At 50.0% G+C, this 24,179-nt stretch overlaps 1 protein-coding gene and 1 long non-coding RNA gene across 2 annotated transcripts in view; both read left to right on the top strand.

The window, feature by feature from the left end:
• The first annotated feature begins 6,657 nt into the window (after positions 1–6,657).
• On the top strand, positions 6,658–13,663 carry LOC139800728 (uncharacterized). The gene is made up of 3 exons (XR_011727895.1): positions 6,658–6,710; positions 8,498–8,654; positions 13,577–13,663. It is a non-coding gene; the product is annotated as an uncharacterized lncRNA (long non-coding RNA).
• A 7,136-nt stretch (positions 13,664–20,799) lies between these two features.
• The window catches only part of SMAD6 (SMAD family member 6), a 42,543-nt gene continuing 39,163 nt past the window's right edge, over positions 20,800–24,179 (top strand). Inside the window, exon 1 of the mRNA XM_071754129.1 lies at positions 20,800–22,605. Within this exon, the coding sequence (XP_071610230.1) occupies positions 21,786–22,605 (820 nt within the window). The 5' untranslated portion in view covers positions 20,800–21,785. The remainder of the gene's footprint in view (positions 22,606–24,179) is intronic.

Genomic DNA, 24,179 nt, shown 5'->3' with positions numbered 1-24,179 from the left:
ATCTAATTTGGCACTTTTTTGAGATTTGGCCACTGTTAATTATGCCTGCAATTAATGGCATAATGGAGGATTCCAGAGCTGAGGAACTGGAGTCTGCTGCAGAGTCAGGGCTTGGCTTTGAAAATTGCTTTGAGATGCTGCTCTCATGGAAGATGTTTTACCAGGCTCTTTATTTAGGACAAGTCCTAATGTGTGTTTGGCTGAAGAAAGAACTAATAGTTACACAGAGTATTTAAACACGACCTGAGAGATTATAGGTTGGCAATGTGTGTTAAACAAAACTATAGACTTCTGCAAAATGGAAATGAAATTGAATCATGCAGCCAAACCAAGGCACGGAGAAGCAGTGAAACATCAAGCCAGCAAAAAAGGTTCTTGCTGTCCTGTTATTAACTTTGATTTGCTACTTGAAAAAGCTGCCTCTTCCTTGCTTGATTTTTCTAGCACCATCCTAGGAGGCAAAGCCCTCCTACTCCTCTCGGAAAAGCAGGAAAGCGTGTTAAGAATGCTGATAAAAGGTAAACAAACCAGGAGACACAAAGTTTCATGATATGCTCTAATTGAGCTGGTTTCCTTACTTTGGTTTTGAAAAGGAACAGCCATAAGGCATTCTTGAGAGAGCCAAGTGAACTGTTGTTATCTCAAAAAGGTCTCCTTGGTGTCTCGCTCGTGGGGGCTCCAAGTCTGCTCTGGCCTTTCCCTGGAAGTCTAAGAAAAGAAGTCTCCTGGCCTCTGTGATAAAGGACCCATTTTTAGGCCTTGGGAAGGATGGGGTTGTTGACAGTTCATTCCTGTGAAAATTCAGTGCAGTCCAGTCTCCTGATTGTAAATGGAAGGAATATATGGCAGCACTAATGCAAAAGGTATGTGATTAGATAGGTCTGCTATCTGCCCCAGCTTTCTGCTGATAGGCAGCTCTTGCTGGTGCTAAATGGGAGCCATCAGAGTTGCCAGACTGACGCCAGGCCCTTCATCAACTGCCTCTCAGATAAGGGGAGAAGGCTGCAATCTTCACGTAACACAATGTTTCCCCAGTGGGTGAACTTGAGGATTCCTGGCTGCATCTTTCACAGACATCTTGTGGAGCCGGCGAGGGAATAATGTGGAGTTTCAGACTCTGAGGAAAAGTTCAGTGTAAGAGATCCTCTCCCAGCCACACGTGGCTCGTGGTTATCTTGTCTCTTCAACAAGACTAAATACTGGGCCAGCAGCAGCAGATGTATCCCCTGGGATGGGGCTGGTGCTCCAGGCTCTGAGCTGCCCCAAATTCCTCTGCTGGTGGGAGCCTGCCCGGCCATGGCACACCCCAGGAGATAACCCACCTCTCCTGGGCTGGCAGGAGAGGCAAAAATAGAAAAAAAAAAGGTCTTGGGCTCCGTGGGGTTGCTGTGAGAAAGTGCTGTCAGGGTAAGCAGCCTCCAGTCACTAATGGTCTGATGAGGACCACTCCAGGGCAGGGTGAAGGTGGCTTCAGCACGTACATGATGACATCTCCAGGTCACATTGCTGAAGTTTCTTCTCTGAACTCGGTGTATATGGTGGGAATGAGGGAGTTTCTTGTTTATCTGAGAGTCTGTGTAGCAGTGGTAGGGTTTGCTCCATAAATGCCTTGTGCAGACACAGAGAGGTGCTTTCTGTGGGCCTCCCATCCACACAACATCACATCTTTGGAGATGTCAGCCAGCAAGCTCAGTTATCCCAACCTGTGAGCCCACTTCTGGTTGCTGTCACTGCTTGGGAGCTGGAATAAGGGTCCCATCCTGCTTCTGCCTTCTGCTCAGGGCATGGAGCAAGTGGAAATAGATGCTCCTGGTGCCTCAGGTGTCTGCAGATTTCCAGGGACCTAGGTAGGCACAGCAAAATTTCTTCCTCCGTTAGCATCACTGCTTGCAGACAGCTCCAGTGAATAATCCTTCTAAAGTCTCTTCTGTGAAAGCCTTCACAAAACCTGGAAGCCCTCCCTGAGGAGCTGTGTTGCAAAGAGGACCTCAGGTACACCAGATCCAGTCAGAAGATTATTTGAAGTCACTTCCACCTTATCCCATCAAATGCCAGCTGTTTCTAGGAATGTGCTGGGAAACACCAGGTAGACCTGAAGGCTACACAGACAGTTGCATTTCCTCCTTAAGCCTTATCTTTCTCCACACCCTAGAAAAATCTTGGAGTTTATTCATTCATTAAAACAGAAGGGAACTTGCCTCTAATCTCTTCCCAGTGACTCAGAGGCTGTGTCAGAGCTGCCATGGGAGGCATGACCAGAACGTGTCTACGTCGACCCAAGTTCTCTCTGCTCTTTGCAGCTGGGGTGCCCTGAATGGTGTTTTCACTGCATTCTGGACTTGCACACTGACCACGTGCACCCCGAGCAGTGGGGCAACTCTTGCAGATGGTGCTGGAGCCAGAAGATGAGTTCTGGAGGTTTAAAGCAAGCGGGTTCAGGCCTCCCTTTGGTCCAAATGGTGTCTGGCTCAGAAGGCAGCATCCCTGTGGCCAAACGTGGTGTGTCCCCAGCCAGGAGGGCAGCTGGGGAGCTCAGTGGTGTGTTGGCTCAGAGCTATGTGTGGGCTCATGTTAGTCATTGTTTGCAAGTATTTGAGTGATGGCCAGGGCTGATAGAAATGTCTACAGAGCCTTGAAGATTCAGAACTGTCGGCACACAAGAGCCTCCTACTGAAAATCCTGAACCTGAAATCCTGCAACCCAGGAGTCCCGGCAGCTCCTGGCACCTCCCTGGTCCCCAGGGGCTCTGCCTGGCAGTGCAGACAAACCCCACCATCTAACATTACAAGGAGAAGGTGTGAAACTCAGTTTTTGTTGACCTGATCTGCAAATGGGTGAAAAATAAGGGTGGTGACATTTGCAGAAATAACCCATCCTGTGCTGCATTTGTTTGGTGTTTGTTTTGTCCTGCCCGTGCTCTGTGCCTCCTCTGCCTCCTTTTACAACTGTCTTCTATTTATTTTTATTGCATTTTCCATGGTGTAACTGTACACCAGTTATTGTGCAGTGAGATACTGTGAGATTTCCCCTGAAGTTTTGTGTCTGATTCCTTTTAGTTTGCCAATTCAACCCTCTGAAGCTGGAGATGGGTTTGAGCTTTTTCTTAACGTGTACAACTGAGGTGGGATGCATTGCTTGACACAAAAAGGAAATTATCATCATTTGGGGGGGCTGATGGATAACTCTAACATAGCAGTCTGGGTCTGGTTCATCACCTCCTCCATCCAGAGAAGGGCCAAGAGTGTCCAGAAAGGAAAAAAGAAATAAAAATGCACGCTGGGAGCCTGAATTTCTGCATTCATTAGGCAAGGTTTTAGAAGCACCATTGAATTTCCAGTTGAATTTCACACCTGAAAGAAGCAGGGTGAGCATGCTTACCAGGGAGAGCTGCCTCATCAGACATTACAAGCACCCAGATGTTCTGGACATCCTGGCAGATGCTGATGCAGTGGAGTGTGGGCCATTCATTACTGGGAGCAAATTTGGAAGCCAAGTTTAAACACGCAGACCACTGTTTATTTCAGTGAATCATACAAGCTCAGGACCTGATCCTTCTAACTCCAGAACATCTCCTGGGAGATCTTGCGAGCTCTCCCTGATAATGCAATTATCCCTAAACAACTGGAAGACTAAAGTGGCAGTTTTGGTGCTTGGAGAATTGCAAGAGAGGGCTTGGTGGTTTGGGTTCTGCTTCTGAAAAGCCATTAGGGGCTCACTCACCCCCTTAATTGCCCGAGTAGCATCTTGCAGCCTGCAGAGCTGCGAGCAAACAAGTGGTTACATGACCAAGAGATGCAGTTAAACACAGACAGAGGTGCAGAGCCATGGGCTGTTGCTGCTTGTTTGCTTGCTGGTTCTACCACAGGAAGAGTTTAAGGATCCAACTTCAAACCAGCACCATCTGCAGCTGCAGAATCCATCCCTGGGGGAGATGAGCAGAGCCTCCTCAGTGCTCCATTTCCCCCAACGCTTTGTCTCTCCTGAATCCTGTATCCCTCTTCAGGAGGTTTTATCTCTTTCTCTCCCCCTACCTCCTGCTAGTCTCTTGGCAACTAGAATAACCTCAAGTGCACACACTCGTGTTGGATTAGCTGTTACCTGCAGTTAGGATTTATTTATCCTTTCCATGCAGGAGATCCCAACCCTGCCATTTTGAAGCCTGCGCCGGTTGCCGTCCGGAGCAGCTGCCAAAAAGGAGATAATTCACAGCATTAAGGGAATGAGTCACATTCTTGCACGCTCGACAGGATTAGACATTTCACTCCTTAATGCTCAAATGGAAGGTCATTAAAACAACCCTGTGGTTTGGGGAGGGCAGCAATTCCCTAACGTGCTTATTTTGGTGGCAAGGGAGAAGCTCGGAGTGAATCGAGTTTGGGTTGCGTTGTATCGCGGCAGAGCAGAGCAGAGCAGGGCTGGCTCCCTTTGGTCCCAAGGGTGCAGCCAATCTTTGCTGACTCTCTTCTTGCTTTGTGGTGGCCAAGTACATCTCAGGAAAGTGGGGACTTCACTGACACTATTTACAATCCATACTGTGGTCCTGGAAAGGACCTCTTGGTGCTCAGAAGCTGCTGGTGCCACCGACAGGCACGTGAGAGCTTCCAGGAGTATCAAGTCCAAGGGGCAGACAAAACAAGGGCTATGGGAAATCCTGGGGAGAGACCCAGGCTTGAGGGAGGCTGTTATGGTTTTTATAGGGTCAGTGGTCACCATGTTTTCCAAAGAGAGGTTTGGGAAAGCCATTGGTGCTGCCCCACGTTACGGGAGATGGAATCTTTTGTTGTTTGTCGTAAGAAAAATAATTTGCTCCATGAGCAGCAGAAATAATGAAGATCCAGTTTCCTCCACATTTTTGTCTTGTGATTGGATTTCTGGTAACAAAGAAAGTGCAGCTTCCAGCTCAACCTTTTTCTGACATAGCTCTTTCCACCTTGCCAGGGGATTCTTTGATGTTGCATCTTCCGCGACAAAGAACTTGGTCTTTCCAAATTTCCATTTTGTTCCCATTTCTCCCAGCTGCCATGTCCATAGAATCTGTTACATGTGGTGCAGCTGCTGCTAAATTAGATGCTGATTGACCCATAGCTTTAACAGTTCTGCCATGCTTGGGAGGAAGAGCAGTGGTGGGGCTGGCTGAGCCAAAGGTGGAAAACGTGGGGAAAGCAGCAGCCACTTTGGGCTGGGCACTGTCAGAGCAAACAAAACATCTGCAGCAGTTTGAGGAAAAACACCATGAAAAGAGTTTTCACAGCTCAGCATCCCCGTGGACCTGAAACACGTCAGTCTGTGTCTCCATCCTGGACATCAGCCTGGTGCTTCAGTCTGGTGGAGCTCTGAGCAATTCCAAACCCCAAATGCCTCTGGCTGGGGAGCCAGCCTTGTGCTGGGGTGGTTGGAGAAGCTGAGGGATGGGTGATGAAATGTGTTTCTCTTTAATCTGCCTGGATTAGGTATGTTTCGTTGCTCACTGGGAAGAAACTTCAACAGGATAAGTGATGTTAACAGCAACTAATCTGATGGTGCCAAAGCAAGTTCCTACAGATCAGCCACATGAAGCTGGTGGAAGAGGCAGGGAGCAAAGGGAAGGTTTTCCCAGTCTGTCAGCTGAAGTACATGAACAATATGTTCTGGAGACCAAGGCAAGTACAAAAGATCATGGTGAAGGGGCCCTGAGCAGTGGTCAAACGATGGCTCCACTGAGGAGCAGGGAAGAGAATTGAGGTGACCAACCACAGGCTCAGTTCTGGGGGGGTTAATGCCAAGAAGAGGCAGTTGCTACATCAAAATGGAGCTGCTAGGCTTTCCTGAGGGTGGAGATACTAGAAAAAAATGTGAAACCTGTAGTTATTTGGGATTTTGAGTGGAAGGCATTTTTAAAATTACCAGGTTTTAGGCTCAGGTGTAGTGGGAGAGGTGCTGGGTTAGGGATTGGGAGTGCTTGGAGTTGAACACCTGGCTTGCACTGTTTCTTCTTTCACCTACACGTGTACTTATAAGTTTTAAAAAGGAAAAGGACTGAACCCCTCTGTTCTTTCAGATAGCCAGAATGGTTCATGTACTCAGTGTTCAAACTTTTCTTTTAGTCCTATGACTTTTTTGGATGCATCCCACTCCAGAACTGGTGTTAGATCTGTTTTGGCTTCTCTAACACAGATCCACAGCAGCTCCATTGGCTTCAGGTATCACTTGGAGCAACATCTGGCACACAGTCATCTGCCTTTTCCCTTTCCTTGGGAGCTTTCCTTGGGAGCTCTGGTCCTGTCTCTAGGCTGGATGTTGTACACTCCAAATATCATCTCACCCACTCCCAGAGTAACTCTGAGCCTCTTCCAGTGGTGCCTGTATCTTGTCTGCTGCTGGACACTCTTGGTCTTGTCAGAAGTGGCTTCAGCCTGAGGGTCTGACCCTCTGTCTGGGGTGAGATTTAAAGGAGAACAGCACAGGCTACAACTGTGCTTTCCTCCCTGTTGGCTGCTTGAATTGGACCTCAGACTCCCAAACAGCTGAATATTTTTCTCTTTAAAACCTAAAACTTATGTTCAGCAGAACCTGATGAGCCCAGTGTTGAGACCAAAGGACTATCCCAAGCTCCTGCCAAACAAGATTCCTGACTCCCAGCTCTGTGCCTGAACCATGGGGCCACTTTTCTCCCCTGATGGATTCAACCTGGAGAAAGCATCTGCTGTGCCTCCACTCAACCACACACCAGGGTGAGCAGACTGGACCCTTGTGTTGCACGGTTCCTCTGTGCCACCACAGAGCTGGTGCCATTTCAGGGCTGGGTGATCACAACTTGTGCTTTGAAAGGCTCTCAGCAACTATAGATATTTTTTTTCCCCCTCTAAACCCAATTCTAACAGCTTGGACAATCCAAAGCAGTTAAGTTTATTAATAGCCTGTGGCTGGAGCCAAAGTGGCTCCGTAGAGGGGAGTTATTTTGTGCAAAACAAAACAGGAAAGGAAAACAATGCTCAGACAGGGGCATTGTTCCACCTTCTCACATGAAGCAGAGGAGACCAGGAACAGAGCAGCCATTGCAGGAGGAGCATGATGTGGTCCAGCATGGAGAAACTCAGCAGCAGGGGGGACACAGAAGGAGAATTCAGGGATGAAATGTGACTGTGGCTTTTGAAAACGAGGCTGTTCCTGGCCAAGTCACTGCCTGAAGCATTGAGCAAGAGAACCAAAGGGGGGAACTCCACCAGCAGCAGCACAGAGTCATTTGGTGGGATCCAAGTGCTTGTAGCTTTGGACAGCAGTGGGATCCCCCAGTTCCAGCAGTGGGATACACCTCCCATCAGCTGCCACGAGATGGATGGTGGGACTCACTCTGTCTAAAAGAGCACAGTGTGGCTTTTAAGTGTCTCCTAAACCTGAGGTTTCACATGGATCCTCTGTTTGGGAACCAGGTCACTCTTTTTTCAGGTCTCTGCCATTGGTTTCCATCCTTAACCAGCACCACTGGTTTCTCACACAAAGCTGGGTCCTTGTAGACACTGGGAGAACAGAGGAGATGAAGAAAAGCCAAATGAAGACCACAGTCAAGGAATAATCCCATGGACATCTCTGCTTCCAGGGATGGTGAAGATTAAAGGAAGCCTCTCAGCTTAGGAGATCCCAGGAAAACAAGGTCATTTTTTGTAAATGATGATGTGTTTTTCTGATTATGACTTCTAAGTTTTCTTCCCACCCTGGCCACTAAATGGGCTGGAAAGAACATGGACAGAAGAAGAAAGTTTGCTCCAGCTCTCCATGGTGAGCAACCTGGCATTGTGAAACCCTGGAGCCAGTCCCTTATTATTAGAAAAATAAAGTGTGGAGCTTTTCCCATGGCAAGGAACATTCCCTAGAAATGTTCTTTACCATGCAAAACCCAACATCACCCTGCTGCTGAATATAAATATCTGACTGAATATAAAATATCCTTCACGTGCCTCCTTCCACTGGGATTCTGAAGAGGTTTGAGCACTGCTGGGTTTTTTTCACTGCCATATTTCAACATATGCCCCTTCTGACAGACAGCAAAGTCTCTTTCATCAGGTTTAGCTCTTGGGTTCATTTTGCCTGCAGAGGAAGAATAAGCTGTAAACATCCCTCAGACAGGGGCACTGAAGCTTGAGATGAGTTTGGGGAATTACAGCATTAAAAAATGGCAGGAGTTTTAGTGACAGTCCAAGGTATCCACTTAATGACAACTTCAAGTTCCAGCAGTTCCAGTAAGGAAGTTTTATAACAACGTTTAAATCTGGGATTAAAACTGATCATTGGCAGTCACAAAGTTTGGGGGGAAAGGTTTCTTCCAGTTCTGAATAAAACAAATGATTTACAATTTTTCTGGGAAATGAGGATTTGAACAAAAATGTTGGTTTGGTTGAATGCATGGTTGGCTTTGCTCTCAAAACTTTGTAGCATTGTAAAAATAGAACAAAATGTCATTAATGGAGGGGGTTTTGACTCCAAGTGTCACTTTTAACAGCTTTGAATTTTTTTCTAGTAGAAATTCAGCACCTATAGGAGAAGGAAGCGACCAACCTTGGGCTGGGGCATGTCTGAGACAGCTAATTTTGGATCTTTAACTTCAAATCACTCATCTGGGTGGAGGAGCACATGACCCAGCCACGTCTGAAGGAGGGGGAGCTGGCAATGGGCACCAGGTAGGCTGCAAGGCAAATTAACTCATTAGACCACAGGCTCGTCAGCTTCTTTTGCTCCCTTTGAACACCACAAAATCCCTACTTGTTAGTCACTATTTATACAGTTGCACACAGATTCTTTCTTGAGCATTCACCTATTTTTTTATGAAGGTAGAAAAGACTTTTAAGACACGAGAACCCCGATGGTTTTCATGAGGTTAACAATAAACAGGCAGAGACTAAAGCATGCAGAGTCCCCTGGTCAAACCTGCCCTGAATTTCCACTGGCCTCAGCACAGAGCAGCTTCAACCCCATGACTGCACTTCCAGATCATGCTTGGCTGCTGAAAACAGAGTTTTTCCTGATGCTTCACACATAAATGAAGAGTTTTGGAGTACTGGGGGTCACTCAGAGCTGGCTCGCAGCTCATCGGGCACTGCCTTGGTTTATTTTCTGGGAGGAACTCTGTTGTTTGAGGTGTCCTGCTGGGGTCCAGAGTAGCAGGGTGCATAAGTGGCAGCAGCAAACTTTCTTCACATGCCTTTACATTTAACTGAGGCAGCTCAGTTGTTGCCCAATGAAAGCAGAAATCTGCAGCAGAGGCATCGCACCCGCTGCAGGGAGAGGAGCTCGGATTAAAGACCTGGCAGGGAAAGACCCTTGTGCAAAAGGGCAGAAAGATCATTCCAAAATATTCATAAAACACAAGAAGAATCTTTAAATATTTATTAAAACCAAAGCTTGAATGTTAATTCCCCCTCACACATCACCCGTGAAAGAGATTCTAGAGATGAGGAAATGAAACCACAAAGCCAGTAAATGATTTGCCCGAGGCCTCAGCCATAAATCAGCCTCTGAACTTGAGATCAGCTCTTCCAGCTCCCTCCATCACTTCTCCCAACTCTGTCACATCTCTGGGATAAGGCAAAGGTCCAAGCTTGTGCACAGCTTTCCCTCAATACCACCTGGGAGTGATGCTTCTCCAGGTTTCAAACCTGGGTTCTGCAGGGGGAGATGAACCCTGGGAGCTCCAGGGAGCAGCTGTGATCTTGTTGCTCCTCACACAGTTTATTGTGCTGAGATGAAAGGACTTGGCCTCTCCAGCTCCTGTTTTCCTGGCCTTATTGATGAAAACACACAAAGGTTGCACGGGATGATCTTGAAGGTCCCTTCCTACCAAAGCCATTCTGTGGTTCTGTGTGATTCCCTGAATTTAGTTCGGTAGGGATTCTGTGTGACGAGTGCGAAAAATGATTGGTGTTGGTCATTTTGTGCTGAAAAAGAGTTTTTAAGTCTTTTTAGAGTCCTTCTGATCTTGCCCAACTGTTTTGTGATACCTAACTCGGGTGAGCCAAGTCCTACATGTGCAGTCACAGAGCCACCAAAGGAACGGGAGCTCAGGTCCTCCTCCTTGTGACAACTCCAAGGAGCTCAAGTCCCTTTTACAAGTTGGTAGAGCCTTGTCCCCACCCCCACTGAGCACCCAGGCTCCCCAAAACCTCCTGGGTGCCACGGCTGGGTCACCATCCCCACCCCGTGCTTCTCGACACGGCGCCGATCTCCCCGCAGAGCCCCACACCAGAGACGCTTCCTCCCGGGGGATGGGGAGGACTCTCCAGATAAACCAACTGGTGTATTAAAAGTTGTTTACTCCACGCTCAGAGCAGGATGCCTTCCTTATCTGCAAGCAGAGTAAATTCCCCTCCAGTGCCTCTGTCATTCCTGGCCGGAGTCGGGAGCTCTCTGGGTGCTGCTGGTGGCTCTGTGTTATCTCCCGTCTGCAGCTCAGACAGACCCTGCCTGGAGCAGCCTCCAGGCTCTGCAATACCAAGACCAATGTCTTCAAAGCTTGAAAATTACTCTGTAATTTGAATCTTTAACAACACATGGAAAAATCTACAGGAACTGGCCTGTATCATGTCTCTGAATGGTTTCATAAATATAACACTGAGGAATTTGGAGACTCTCGTGTGTGTCCGTGATGGATTCTAAGAACTGCGTTTGCTGCCTTTCCCTGGCTCTGCAGAGAGCACTTCAAATCCACTGTGCAGCGTTTTTCCTCACCCTTCCTTACCTTAAACCCCTGCCCCATATCACCAGTGACTGCACCCAGGCCAGAGGGCAGGGTTTATTTAGCCCCTGGCACTGGTTTTGGAGCCAGCCAGCTCCAGTGGCTCCTTCTGGGCCACCCCTGTTGTTGTCAACCCTCCCCTCCACCACCCCCATCTGCCTGAGACTCAGAAGCCACATGTAGAAAGTTCAGATAGAAAAAAGCTCAGTGGAATGTATTTATCTGAAAACAATAGTGTGTCTGGATGGAAAATCAGTGGTTTACACCAATCATGTGGTTGTTATTAATGTTTTCCAAAACACCCAGAGGTACCTTATGTGTTAAGTAAGAGCAGCCTGAACTATTTTGCTTAAAAAGCAAAATGTGCATCTCTGCACCTAAAACCCCTCTTGTATTTCAGCCCTGTATCAATGCCCAGATGGCTGCCAGAGGAATTTCCCCTTCCCCCAAATCCTGGGGCTCAAGTCCAACCCAAGATGCTGCAGCAGATACTGATGGCTGCTTTTCCACATTTCTTTTCCATTCCCTTCCTCAAAGCAGGAGAGCATCCTGGAAGCACAGATCCAACCCGAGCTGTGCCTCCTGCACTCCTGCTCTGCTTTCTGCCACCCTGCATGGGCCAAGGGGACCTTCAGGTGCAGAACATCCCTGGAGCATCCTTTGAGCATCCTCTGAGCATCCTTTGAGCATCCCTGGGTGCAGGATGCTCAGAGTGGGACACCAGTGGGCACAGGCAGTGCAGGGTGGGCTCCAGCTGGATTTTCCATCCCATGCTTTAAGCAGGCAAGAGGAGCAAAGCCAGCAGAGAGCTGATTTCAAGAAGAATTATTTAAAGGCACCAAAGCTGGAGGGTTCATTTCCTCAGCCCCAGAGCCCCAAGATGCACTGATAGGCCAGGGATTGCCATTTTTGGTGTCAGCAGAGCCTTAAAATAGACAAGTCCTGAGCAGAGGAAGAAACTCTGTTGACAGAAGAGAGGGAACATTCCTCCAGTGTACTTTTGCAAAAGGACTATCTGTGTCTTTAATCTCCCCGCCGTTTCCTCCAGGTCTCCAGGGCCCAGCTTCCCTCTCATTGTTCCTGGAGCTTTTGGAAATGACCTCAGGCTCTTTGCAGGGACTGGCGACCCACGGTCAGAATGACTAACCCAGTCTGTCTCCATCCCTTGGACATGTCCCATTGACTAAATAAATGACAGGCACTGACATGTGAATAGAAAGAAAAACAGCCTGACAAGTGAAATCTTAACTCTTTGGAGCAAAGAAACCTCTGGATGGGGCTCAGCCTTGCAGCAGGAGTGGCTGCAACCAGGTCTGGCCGTGGTAAAAATACAACACTCCCTCTCTCCCTGAGCTGCTCAGGACACAGGTTGTGTAGACAAACACTGCTTGTATTATTTTTAATTGTTTCAAATTGTTTTCTGGAGCTTTTCATCTCGGCACATCTTTAATTAAAAGCGTGGCTGTGTGTTTATGTGGCCATTTCTGTGTCTGGCTTCAAGCTGAATAATTGTCCTGAACGTTAGGAGCAGGGGTTAACCACCAGAGCATCTGTCCTGGGATTGCACCCAACACAACAGCTCTAGAACCTTCTGGGGGTGAGCACAGAGGTGCCCACAAACCCCCACCATGGCCTGGATGGAGCCAACCAACCTCTGCTGAAACCACCTTTAGAGGGCTCTGGGAGGATGGGTGCATTTTTCTCTCTCTCAACTGCACCAGCAATGGGTCCTGTCAGACTCCAGGGACTGAATCCCCTCTCTGAGACCTCACTGACAAATTTGCCAAGCTCCCTCCAGCCCCTACCCCAGCTGAGAACATGTCCCTCCAGCCCAGCATGACAGATTTTTGTAGGGCCCAGACTAAGCTGCCTTTGAAATCTAACAATAGTTTTTACCAATAAGAATAGAATTATTGTTAATAAGCTACACTTGTGGATTTTTTTTTGGTCGGAAAAGTAGGAAAGTATTCTCTTTCATGTAATCAAAATACATTTTGCATGCTTGTAATTACAATAATTAATAATGCTGCTTAGCAGTTATTAGCACTCAGTGCATTGTTAGGATGGCTGTGTTAGCTACAGTTTAATAATGAGGTTCATATAAATCCAGAAGAACAAAATAATGATATGGGGAGTGGTTGAGGAGCTGTGGTCTGATGGCTTCTTGCTTTAATGTAAGTAACAAATAATTCCCTCTGGCTCTCAGCATTTGTGGATAAGGCCATAAAAAAGGAGGGAAAAAAAAAAAAAAAAAAAAAAAAAGGAGGAAACCTCAGCTAATAAAAATGCCACCCTTGCTTTATGACTCGGAGAGAAACGTTTGTTGTTTGGCTAATGATGAGATGAATAACTGGTGCTGGGCTGGCTGGGGTCATTCTTTAACATTTGCATCCAGTGTGTGGGGACCTGGGCCCTGGTTCCAGCTGCTCCTTGCTGGGGTTGTCACAAACACCAACTGGTGTCCCAGCCAGGGGACAAGGGAGCAGGGTTGGAGGTGCCTTTGGGAGGTCTTGTAGCCAAAGCAGCAAAGTCATGTCCTAACCTGGCTTTGGGGTTATTATCTTTTTATTATCTTTGCTCCCAAATGGCTCTTGTCTTCAGCTGCCTGACCCCTGCCATGGACTGGATGGATCTCAGTGAAGGGACAGCTGGTGCCATGAAAAGTGGGACAAGAACTTCTGGGACTTGGTTCCCTCAGCCCTCAGCCAAGCTCCTGTGCTCTCATATTCCTCTCCTCTCCCTCATTGCATTTTTGGTCTTGGTTCAGCACCTCTGCTCACTGCAAGTTAATCATTAGTCACTCACTAGATGAATAAAACCAAGGGGAATGCTAAAAACCACTCACCTTGTTTAAAATTTCTTTTCTATCAGATATTGTCACCAGGTACCTGCTCCAGTCCGTGCTCTATCTTCTCATCCTCATCCCAAATTCTGGTGGGATAGCCTGATGACCCCAGGAAGGAAGCTTTCCCCCATTTCCAGCCAGCAGGAGAGCTCTGCACCCCTGGGCCAGGTCAGTTCTGGACTTTGGGAAGGCTGGGTAGGAGCCAGCAGGCAGGGCCAGGCTGCATGGCCAGCAGATAATCACCCATGTCAGGAGGTAAATAAATGGTCAGAGTCTGGCTGGGACCTGTCTGCTGAAGGTGAGAGGAGCTACACCAGTTTACACCCTTCCAGAACCATTTTACACCCTTCCAGAACCATTTTACACCCTTCCAGAACCAATTTACACCCTTCCAGAACCAATTTACACCCTCTGAGGGCCTGGCTGCTGGAGATGGCTGGCACCAAAACACCAGGGAAAAGGTTTAGGGTCATAAATGCACAAGGAACTATGGAAAAAAAAAACCCCAGGTGTGGCTCCAAAAGGAGATAAGGGGTCTCCAGAGGAGATAAGGGGTCTGCAGAGGATACCTGCCACCCCCAGGGCTGCCTGGCTTGGTTGGTGTTTCCTCCAGGCACAAATGATGGGGCTGTGCCCAGTGGGGACACGTGGTGCTGGCACCCAGGGAGCTTTAGGGAAGAAGCTGCTGGTTCTGATCATCTTGCAACAGCCAGAGATGTTGGAGCCAGGGCTTTCCTGGACAGAGGTGACTTCTCAGCACAGATCAAGGTACAGATCCCCCTGGGTCCTTGCTCAGACAGAGGTTTTCTCATTCCATGGTGTGCCAGTGGGATGGAGGAGACCCCCTGGAGACCCAACTGGCTTCCAGCCACCTTGTTAAGCAAATCCTGCTCTGGGTGCTGGGTGTCTGAGAAGCAACTGTGGGACAAACTCCACTTCTGTGTCCTGGTGTCTATTTAAGGAAGATTTGCTCCCAGTACCAACCAGCAGGACCAATGACTTCAGGGTCAGCTCCTTTCCTCCCTAACCCTGCTTTCTATTTTCATGTCCTTCTGCATGAGCAAGCCCTGGAGCTCCTGCAGCCAGCTCCAAACCCAGTTTCAACACAGAAAGAGATAGAGTTTTGGTACTTTAGCAATGATTGCCTCTGGCTGCCTTTGCTCAAACCAGAAAAGACAGTATTAGATTTTTTGCCTAATGATTTTCATATCCCCATTTGGAGGCTGCAAGAAATCTGGGGAAGCTTCAGACCAGTGTGTGCCATATCCCAGGACCAGCTTTTGAAGCCTGCCTGCTTTTTTGTTTGGTTTTTTTTTTATTATTTTTTTTTTACCCTTGCTGCATCCAGCCAGTGACTCAGTCACTATTTCTATTCTCTTCCCACTTCTGTTCCTCCTTCTCTAAAGTTTTGGTCAGTGGCAGCAGCTTTTGCTCATGTCTTGTGGCTGCTTCCCTCGGAGTTATTATTGGAGATGCCTACGAAATAACAGTGCTGCTCTTTAAAACTCTGCTGCACCACTGCAGAAAATATTTACCCAAGCTGTGGTGAGCAGCTCTTTACTGGAGTGAGTGGCGTCTGCTCTGGAGCAGCCCAGACGCCAGGCACTTCAGCAAAAAAGCTGCTGCAACAGAACAAATTGCCCAGGGCAGCAGATCTTGGGAAGGGAGAAAAGCCAGCAGCCCAGTCTGTCTGTCTTTGTGTTTTCTAAGGGAGAAAAATTATCTTTTTACAAGCCTGCCCTAGTTGGCTCTGACCAGCTCTTCCCAGAAAATACCATCGTAAATAGAAGAGCAAACTATTGCATAAAGGGACAGGTTGCCATTTATATCTGACCTTTCTCAGAGCTGCTTTGATGTCTTTGTCAACCCAGGAGCTTCCTTCTCACCCAGCCCCACCACCTTTTTAGCTCCTGCTTCTAGGAGAGCACCACTGGATCCAACCAACCTCCATTAAATCCCTTTTTAACACACACCTCCACTCCCTCTGCTCACTGGGCCATCTCCAAAGAGAATAATCCTTTTTCTTTTTTCTAATCCTGCCCCCCCAGAGAGGAACTGCCAGGTTTGTGTTTGCAAATTCTATGGGTAAATATGGCTAAGGGCAGACTGATTTTGTTTTCAAGACTTTGGGCTTGGTATATTATGCAGTTTACTGCTAGGGAAGCATGGTGGCAGCTCTGGTCTGGTTTTCTTACTGGGATAGACCTCTTCCAGCTCAAAAAAAAAAAAAAAAAAAAATGACAATTCACTATAGCTAAGCCAAAAGAAAAGAAAAAAAAGTAAAGGGCAGTTTCAGCCCTGGATGTTATCTGTCTGGAAAAGGCTCCAGAAAGTCAGACTGGCTCCACAGGTTGCTGAATAAATGCAGATAAAAAGGACAAACTCCTGGGTGTTTGTTATGGGTGGTGTGGGTTTGAGATGTATCCCCTGCTTGTAATTCCCTTCCTATGAGAAGCCAGGAGCTGGGTGGGTGCTGTGGCTTGGCTGGTGCTGGCAGAGCAGGGCAGGAGGAGCTGCAGGGCTGACCTTGCCACTCAGGCTGCACCTAAAGGAGCAAAGAACGAGGCTGAGGTTGATGCTTTGGGTTTCTGGGAGCCTAAAACTTCCCACGCTGCTCTCCTGGATCCAGCGTGGATCCAGCTCTCTCCTGCTGGGTTCTCAGAGGCTCCACCATCCTTGACCTGGCTGAGTGGGGCTTCTTCTCCTCATCCTCTTCTCCATCCTGCTCTGGTGCCATCTCCTGTGAGTCCTGGGAGCAGATTGATCCCTTGGAAGGTGGTTGCTCATCACTGACCACAAGGCAGGATAAAGTAGAGTTCATGTCTTCATCCTCTCCATCCATATCCATCCATTCCATATTTTTTGGGGACCAGCAGCTCACCAGGGCAGACAAAATCACTGCCAATGGCATCAGGAATGACACTGGAAGGTCTGGTGGCAGGGACATCCCCCCCTGGATCAGCAGCTTCATTCCAGAGCACAGAGGAGGAATGATTCCTGCTGGTTACTCCTGTGCCATGCTGCTCCTCAGGGGATCCATGTCACCAGCACTCTGGTGAAGCTGCAAACTGGAAATTGGGCCATGAGATCCATTTGGGGAGAAGGGCAGCCCAAGAGAGATGGAAACACAATTTTTATTAAGAGAAAAAAAAATAAAATAAAATCCAGCACTTTTTTTGCCAGGGAGGCTGGCACTAGGTCTGGATGAAGGCAGCCTGAGACACCAGTGCTTTCTTGAGGTTGTACCAGGACTTTACTGGGATACTTTGAGTTTATTTTCCTAAAAAATGAAAGCAGCAGCACAGGGGATAATCCTGGAGTCATGGTGCTGGCCTGACATGTGGTTCAGTCCCTGTTTGTCCTGACCCAGACCAGGCACTGAACCTGATACCCCAGAGCTCAGCTGGGTGCTCTGATCACTGGGTTCCAAGTCAGACTGTTCCTTCCTGGGTAACTTCTTCATTATTTATTCAAATTGCCCTGGCTCCACCCTGAAGAGATTCAAAGAAATGGGGCTGCAATCACCTTTAGAGCTGGATCTCCTCCTGGGATTGGAGAGTCCATGTCCCTGCTCCAAGCAAGGGGCCTCCCATGGGGTAAGGATCACCCTGGATCACTTCCATCACCCACCAGTGTTGGGGGAGATGATTTTTACCTCTGTGGCTTTGATGAAAAATCCAGGCTCTGAACCTTTCCAAGTTTCACGGCAACTGAGAATTTGCTACCAAACGAAAAAAAAAAAAAATTAAAAAAAAAAAAAAAAAAAAAAAAAAGACCAAGTTTTGGTTTCGCCAAACTGTCGTTTTCTGACACAACCAAACGTCTTGTCCAAAAACTTCCCAACCACTCTGCTGGGAATCTGCTCTTTGCCATCAGTCCCCAAGGCTGGAGCACTGGGGTGTTGAAATGTTACTCCAGCCCTGGAAAGTGTGAGTCAGCTTCTCCCCACCCACAGCAGATACTCGTGGGAAGGGCCTTGAAGAGCCTGGAAACTCAGCAGCTCTTGCCTCCTGGAGTTTCCATTAACCCATTAACATTAATTTCAGGTTGGGTGAAATGCAGGATTTGGTGAATTTCGCTTGGATTTTGTCCCTTTTGGCCTCCTGGCCTGATTCTGACAGGTGGTTATGGGATTTCCTGCCTCAGAAATTGGTGGAGCCTTGGGATGGTGAAACCTTCATCCCACTTGGAGGAAAAGTACCCATGGGAGCCTTTTCCTGGCTGGAAGTGTTGGAGGTTGGATGGAGCTTGGTGGGAGGTGTCCCTGGAGGGAGATGGAGGTGGCACTGGATGGGATTTGAGGTCCCTTCCAACCCAAACCAGGCTGGGACTCTGTCAAGGATTTAGCTACAAAAGAGGTGGCAAAAGATCCCTAAATTCCAGCCTGGAAGAGCCAGGATGGGCTTTGTGGGACGTGCAGCAAGGTGGTTCCCTACCCTACATCCTCCCTACCAAGGGTTTCCAGATGCTGAGGTCTGGGTGTATGGATCCAGCAGCTGGGAAATTCTCCATAAAGGAAAATTCTTCAAAGTTTTTTATTATTTTTGGTAAGCTTCAGATTTATCAAAATGCCTTCTCTGATTTTCACTTATTTTTTTATTTTTTTTTCCCATTTTGAAGGCAGTCCAAGGTCCTATCACAGTGTGTTACCACACAGAATATAACATTTACAAGGGTAAAATGAAAAAAAAAAAAAAGTCAGTTTGAACTGGAAAATCGTGGCAATGTCATTAAAACAAATGAAACGGGACATTCTGATGCTGTCAAAACTTTTGGGGGTTTTTTTCTTTTTTTCCTCTGGTTCCTTTCAAAATCAGCTTCCAGCAAAACCAGCCTGATTTTATGAGGCATTTTAGGTTTTTGGCAGAGTCCCTGCCTCTGGCACAGCAGTTTGGTTGGGATTTCTCTGCTGGGCTCGTGCACTCTGTGCCCCCAGTCCCAGGTCAAAGTGTCCCCCACCTTTTGCTGCCCCTCAGTGGGCACCCCATTTGCAAAAAATTAAAGTAATCTAATTAATAACAACCTAATTGTTAGATAATCTAATTAATGCTGACAATCTGCATGTCAAAAGGCTGTTTAAATGGCTCTTTTAATGGCTTAACCTCTGCATCCTTTGCCCAGGAATATATAAAATATTAAAGATTAAAAAGACAAAAAAAGCAGAAAATTATGAGATTATTTCACTGAAAACCCAGGTTTGGGCTCTGTTGTCACCTTCCTTCAAGGTGCTGGCATGGATGTGGTGACAGAACTGTCCCTGGCTGGATTTGGGCTTTGGGATGAGCTTGGTGCTGGTGCCCTCCTGGGCTTTTTCTAGCACCTGGGAGCTGATGTGTGTCAGATCCAGATCAGACTGGCAGGGTTTCAAAAGCTTCTCTTGCAGCTTTTGTGCCAAGACCTATAAGGATGTGTTCCAGAGCATCTCCCAGGAATTGTTATTAAGACAGGCCAAAAAAAAAAAAAAAAAAAAGGAAAAAGGGGGAAAAAAAAGGAAAAAGGGAGAGCACATTTCTGGGACATGACCAGAAACTCGAAATCCTTTAATTCCCAGCATTACTATAAATTATCTGGGCATTTTAATAAATCCAACTGAGCACCCTGTTTTCCCTGAACAATGTCCTCTTGTTGGAAGAGGTGACACTTTGGGTGACACTGGGACTTCTCCAGTGCTTACCTGTCCCCACAGAGATGGTCACCAGCTCCAGGTCCCATCAAGGCTCCATTGTTCTTGGTGCCATATTGCCTGGCCCATGATTATATAGTGTTGGAGAAGCAGGAATGGGTTGCTGGCTGAAATAATAACCTACCCTTAGCTGAAAGAGTGCTATATTTAAGATTTATATATATTTAAATGTTGGTAATTGCACATTTGGGACGTATTATAATCTGGATGCCAGTTGGTAAATAAGATACTGGTAAGAAAAGCATCAGCTGCATTTAGGGAGGTGAACCATGGGGTCATGCAGGGCAAGCTGAGAGCCCTCTGGATTTTAGACAAGCCTTGGAACCTCTCAGGAGCAGGGATTGAAAATCCCAATTCCTGCTTCTGTATCTCAAGCTGAGTTGCTTTTTAGTTTTTGGGGTTTTTTGCAGCCTTGTCTTGCATGGGACCAGCACTCCCCAGCAAGCCCAAAGGCAGAGGCAGCAGGTCCAGTACAATATTTCTATGATTTTTTTGTCTTGATGCTGCATTTTTAACAAAGCACACTGCACATTTTCCTCAAAACCCCCCAAAAACTGAGAAGGGAAAAAAAAAGGGGGTTTTACCCTGGGTGCTACAGGTCAGTAAGGACAGGAGCAACCCCAAAGATAATTCACACACTTGGAATTACGTTGGTGCAAACCTCAAGGGCCACATTTTGGGATCCCTTGCGTGAAGCCGACGCTGTAAAAAAAAAAAAAAAAAAAAAAAAAATCGCATTAACTGAGCGTTTTTAAATCACATTTTTAGGTGCAGCAGCGCAGCTCAGAAAAACGTGGCCATCATCCTCCAGTTGCACCCCGAAACCTCCAAAAAAAACCTCCGAGCACCGAGGTCAGTTGAAAGACATTTATTATTAGTCGAGATTATTATATGGGGGAGGATAAATTGATTTTTCCTCATTAACAAACAGCCTGAGGAGGCTCCGTTCTCCCCTCACTCCGCACCCCCTTTGCCGGCCGAGCACTAGGACCCAGCAGGCCGCGTCCGGCGGCGCCCGCGGAATGTCTTTCATTCATGGGCACGGAGGGCGGGAGGGAGGGGGGAGCGACCGACCAATCGGCGCCCTCCGCTGCGCGCGTCACGCGGCCGCCGACCAATGGGAACGCGCCGTGCCTGAACTTTTGCCACGGCGGACAAGTTGCTACAGCGCGGGGGTGTGTCCCGCCGCGGCGGCTCCGCTGAGGGGAGAGCGGGGGGGGGCGGGTTAACCCTTTGGTGACCGCGTCGCTGCGGGGGAGAAAAAGGGGACAAAAATTTTTTTTTAAAAGCGTGGAATATGGATATAAAGCGGAAAACAAAAAAAAAAAAAAGGGGGAGGGAGGAGGCGGCGCTCGGTGCCGGTGCGTGCGCCTTTAAGGGGGGGGGTTGAGAAACCCGAGCCGGTGTTTGCGCAACCCCCGGTGCCGCTCGGAGCCGCCAAAGTGTCTAGACTGGCACGTGACCGGCGGCAGCCAATGGCAGCGCCGCTCGCCGGGATGAGGGGAGAGGGTGAGGGGGGGGCGGGGGGGGGCCCTGCGTGCGCGCCCCAGACACACAAAAGCCCCGCGAGGGCGGGAGGGCGGGCGCGAGCCGGAGACAGAGAGAGCGCGAGAGGGAGCGAGCGCGAGAGAGAGAGAGAGAGGGAGAGAGAGGAGTGAGGGAGCGCGAGCGCGGAGGAGGCGGCGGCGGCCCCGGGAGCCGCGCGGGGGAGCGGAACCGGCACCGCGGGGCCCAAACGCCGGGACCAGCGGCGGCGAACTGCGCCTCCGGGATACCTACAACAACACGTGCTGACACCGGCCTTCGCTCTGGGCTCTGCTGCTGGGGCTTTGGGTTTTTGTGATTTTTTTTTGGATTGTGGGTTTTGTGTTGTTTTTTTTTTCTTTTTAATATATTTTTCCGTTTTTAATTATTTTGAACTCTTACTATTTTTAATCCTTTTATTTTTTCCTGATTTTTTTAATTTTTTTTTTACTATTTTTGGCGGAAGGGAATCGATACCTCCGAGCGCCCCGTTCCGCGCCGGGGCACTCCCCCCACCCTCCTTCCACTCCTCCGCCTCCTTCCTCCTCCTCTCCCCGTTGTACGGCGGAACCGAGCGCTGCCCGGGGCTCTCCCCATCCCGCGCCCCCGCCGGCCGCCCCCGCCGCTCCCCGCCTGGCCCCGCGTTGGCAGCCGATGTAGGGCACGGCGCGACGCGCCCGAGCCCCAGCGCCGCCACGGGAGCGGCCCCGCTCCGCCGCCGGCGTCGGCGCAACCCCCGCGGCGCCGTCTATGCCCGCTCCGCGCTCCCTCCCCGCCGCCGCCTCCCCCATGGTGCGGCCCCGCCGCGGGCCGTCGGCGAGTCGCTGGGCAGGGCCGCGGGGATCCGAACCGCCGCGCCGGGAGCTGCGGGCAGCCCTGCCAGGGCGGCGGGTGTGAGATGAGATAAAGCCGGCGGCGGCGGAGCGAGGAGCCCCGCGGAGGAGGGGGCGGGGGGGGGGGGGAGGGGGGTGGCGGAGCGGGGGGGTGGCGGCGGAGAGCGACGCGACCCCCGGCCGCCACCGTGTCGTATGTTCAGGTCCAAACGCTCAGGGCTGGTGCGGCGACTTTGGAGGAGCCGCGTCATTCCGGACAGGGACTGCGGAGATGGGAGCGTCAGGAGCGGCCACGATTTCGGAACCACCACCGGTAGTTTTAAAATCCCGGAGAAAAACCCTTCGTCGGCGGAGATCCGCGCGGTAGCGCGCAGCTTGCTACGGGAGGCGGAGGAGCGGCGCGGCGGGGCGGCGGGAGAGGAAGCGGCGGCTCCGCGCCGCGGGGACCCCATGGCGGAGCGACGCGGGGGACGGCTCCGCAACTCGCCCCGACGGGAGGACATCGAAGGGGTCAGCCCGCGGCGGGCGCAGGAGAGCGACGGTCGGACGGTGACCTGCTGCCTCTTCATGGAGCGGGAACCCGGCGGTCCGCAGCACCCCCACGAATCCGCCGCCGCCGTTGGACCCCCCAGCCCCGACGGCGCGACCGACGGCGGCTCCCCGGAGCGGCGGGGCCGGGAGGGGCGGTCGCGGCTGCTGCTGCTGGAGCAGGAGCTGAAGGCCGTCACCTACTCGCTGCTGAAGCGGCTGAAGGAGCGCTCGCTGGACAGCCTGCTGGAGGCGGTGGAGTCCCGAGGGGGGATGCCCAGCGGCTGCGTGCTGGTGGCCCGCACCGAGGTGCGTTTGGGGGGCCAGGCTGCTCCCCCCCACCTGCTCTTGGGCAAACTTTTCCGCTGGCCCGACCTGCAGCACCCCGCCGAGCTGAAACCTCTCTGCGAGTGCCAGAGCTTCGGCGTCGCCGACGGACCCACCGTCTGCTGCAACCCCTACCACTTCAGCCGCCTCTGTGGGCCAGGTGAGGAGCCGGGACGGGAAGGATATTGGGGGGGATAGATCAGGATGGGGGGGATCCTTCCTCCCCCTAGGTCGAGGGTTTGGATCTCCTGGTTTCTTGTTTGAACCCGCGCAGTAGCGGGGATGCCCCGTTGGGATGCGCCTGGTCCGGGGTCTCCCTCTTCGAACCGGCATCCCCCGTGTCCCCCCCCCCTCTCCATCCCTAGGCGAGCTTAAAAAGCTCTTTATTATTCCCCCCCTCACTTCCCGCCGAGGTCTCCCTGCTATTTAGGTGCAGAAGGGGCGATAATATGCAGTTTGCATCCTGCTGGCGCCAGCCTGGCTCGCTGGTTATCGGAGCGGCCGCGGAGCCGGGCAATTACCGCCGCCGGCTTAAAGCCGCAGGGCCCCGGCGGGCCAGGGAGGGGGGGTCCGGAGGAGGGGGCGGTGGGGGATGCCCCGGACTCGGGTGGAACCGGCGGCGGCTGGAGCTCAGGCGTTTCTCAGCCTTTTCTATTTATTTTTCTCCCCGTGGGCAGAGGGATCCTGGAGGACACCGACCTCCTGCTGGCGGTCCCTTTCGTTGGCAAGAGCTTTGATATTTTTTTTTAATTTTTTTTTTTTTTTTAATAGTTTATTTTGCAATCCGGGATCCTGCTCGGCTTTGCATCACTTCTTTGAAAGAAACTTGTATGCTGGGCGTGCTTCCCTCGAAGATCGCTAGAGGCTGGGAGCAGCTTTTTTTTTTTTCTTTTGGGGGGGGGAGTTAGACGGGCTCTTGTGGGACTCTGCTTTTAGTTCAGAACCGGGCAAAGCTTCCCGGTCAGTTCCCTGCAGCCTTAGTTGTTTTCCCAGCCGTTTGTGGCTGCAAGCCATGGGCAGGGAGTAGTAGAGAGTAGAACTTGATTTATCGAGTGGCTCCTTATCATTTTGATAGTGGGTGTCTGTGCCAGGGCCCCACCCGCTCCGGTGGGAGCCAGGGAAAGGCCTGAATGTCCTTTGCCAGGAGTGTCTGCGGGGCTGCCTGCAGAGACCATCCCTGTGCCCACTTCACAGTGGGGTGAAGTTGCTGTGTGGTGTGAAAATGCCTTGGTGCTTCCAAGAAGTCCCCTGTGGCAGCAAGTCTGGCTCCAACGTGGGACCTAACCCACTGTCCACGGCACAAATTGCATCCTTATGTCCAGACTGAGACATCACCACCTTTATTTTTTTATTTAGAGGTTATTAGTTGCCCCGTGAGAAGAGCAGCTTGATGCTGGGCAGGTGGTGTGGTGAGAAGAGGTGAGGAACCTTTTCTTACAAACAATAAGTCACCACAGGCCACCCCTGAGCTGTCCCACTGGGGATTCTGAGGTTGTTCTTGATGAACTAACCCGAGCTGAGCTGCAGTTGTTGGGCTCAGTGGCTGTGGGGGAACTGAGGAACACATCTTGTGTCAGTAGTCAGGGCTCAGCATGGTGCTGTTGGCTTCTCAGGACAGGGTCTCTCTGAAGTCAGGGTCTGCTTAATTTTGCTGCCACGGTAAGAGCCCAACCAGCTGCATGCTCCTCAGTGTTAGGAAGTTATAATCCAAGATGCACATCGTTGCCATAATTC

This window comes from Heliangelus exortis, chromosome 11 (assembly GCF_036169615.1).
Source record: "Heliangelus exortis chromosome 11, bHelExo1.hap1, whole genome shotgun sequence".
Lineage (NCBI taxonomy): Eukaryota > Metazoa > Chordata > Aves > Apodiformes > Trochilidae > Heliangelus > Heliangelus exortis.
This window is presented reverse-complemented; position numbering and strand designations above follow the sequence as displayed.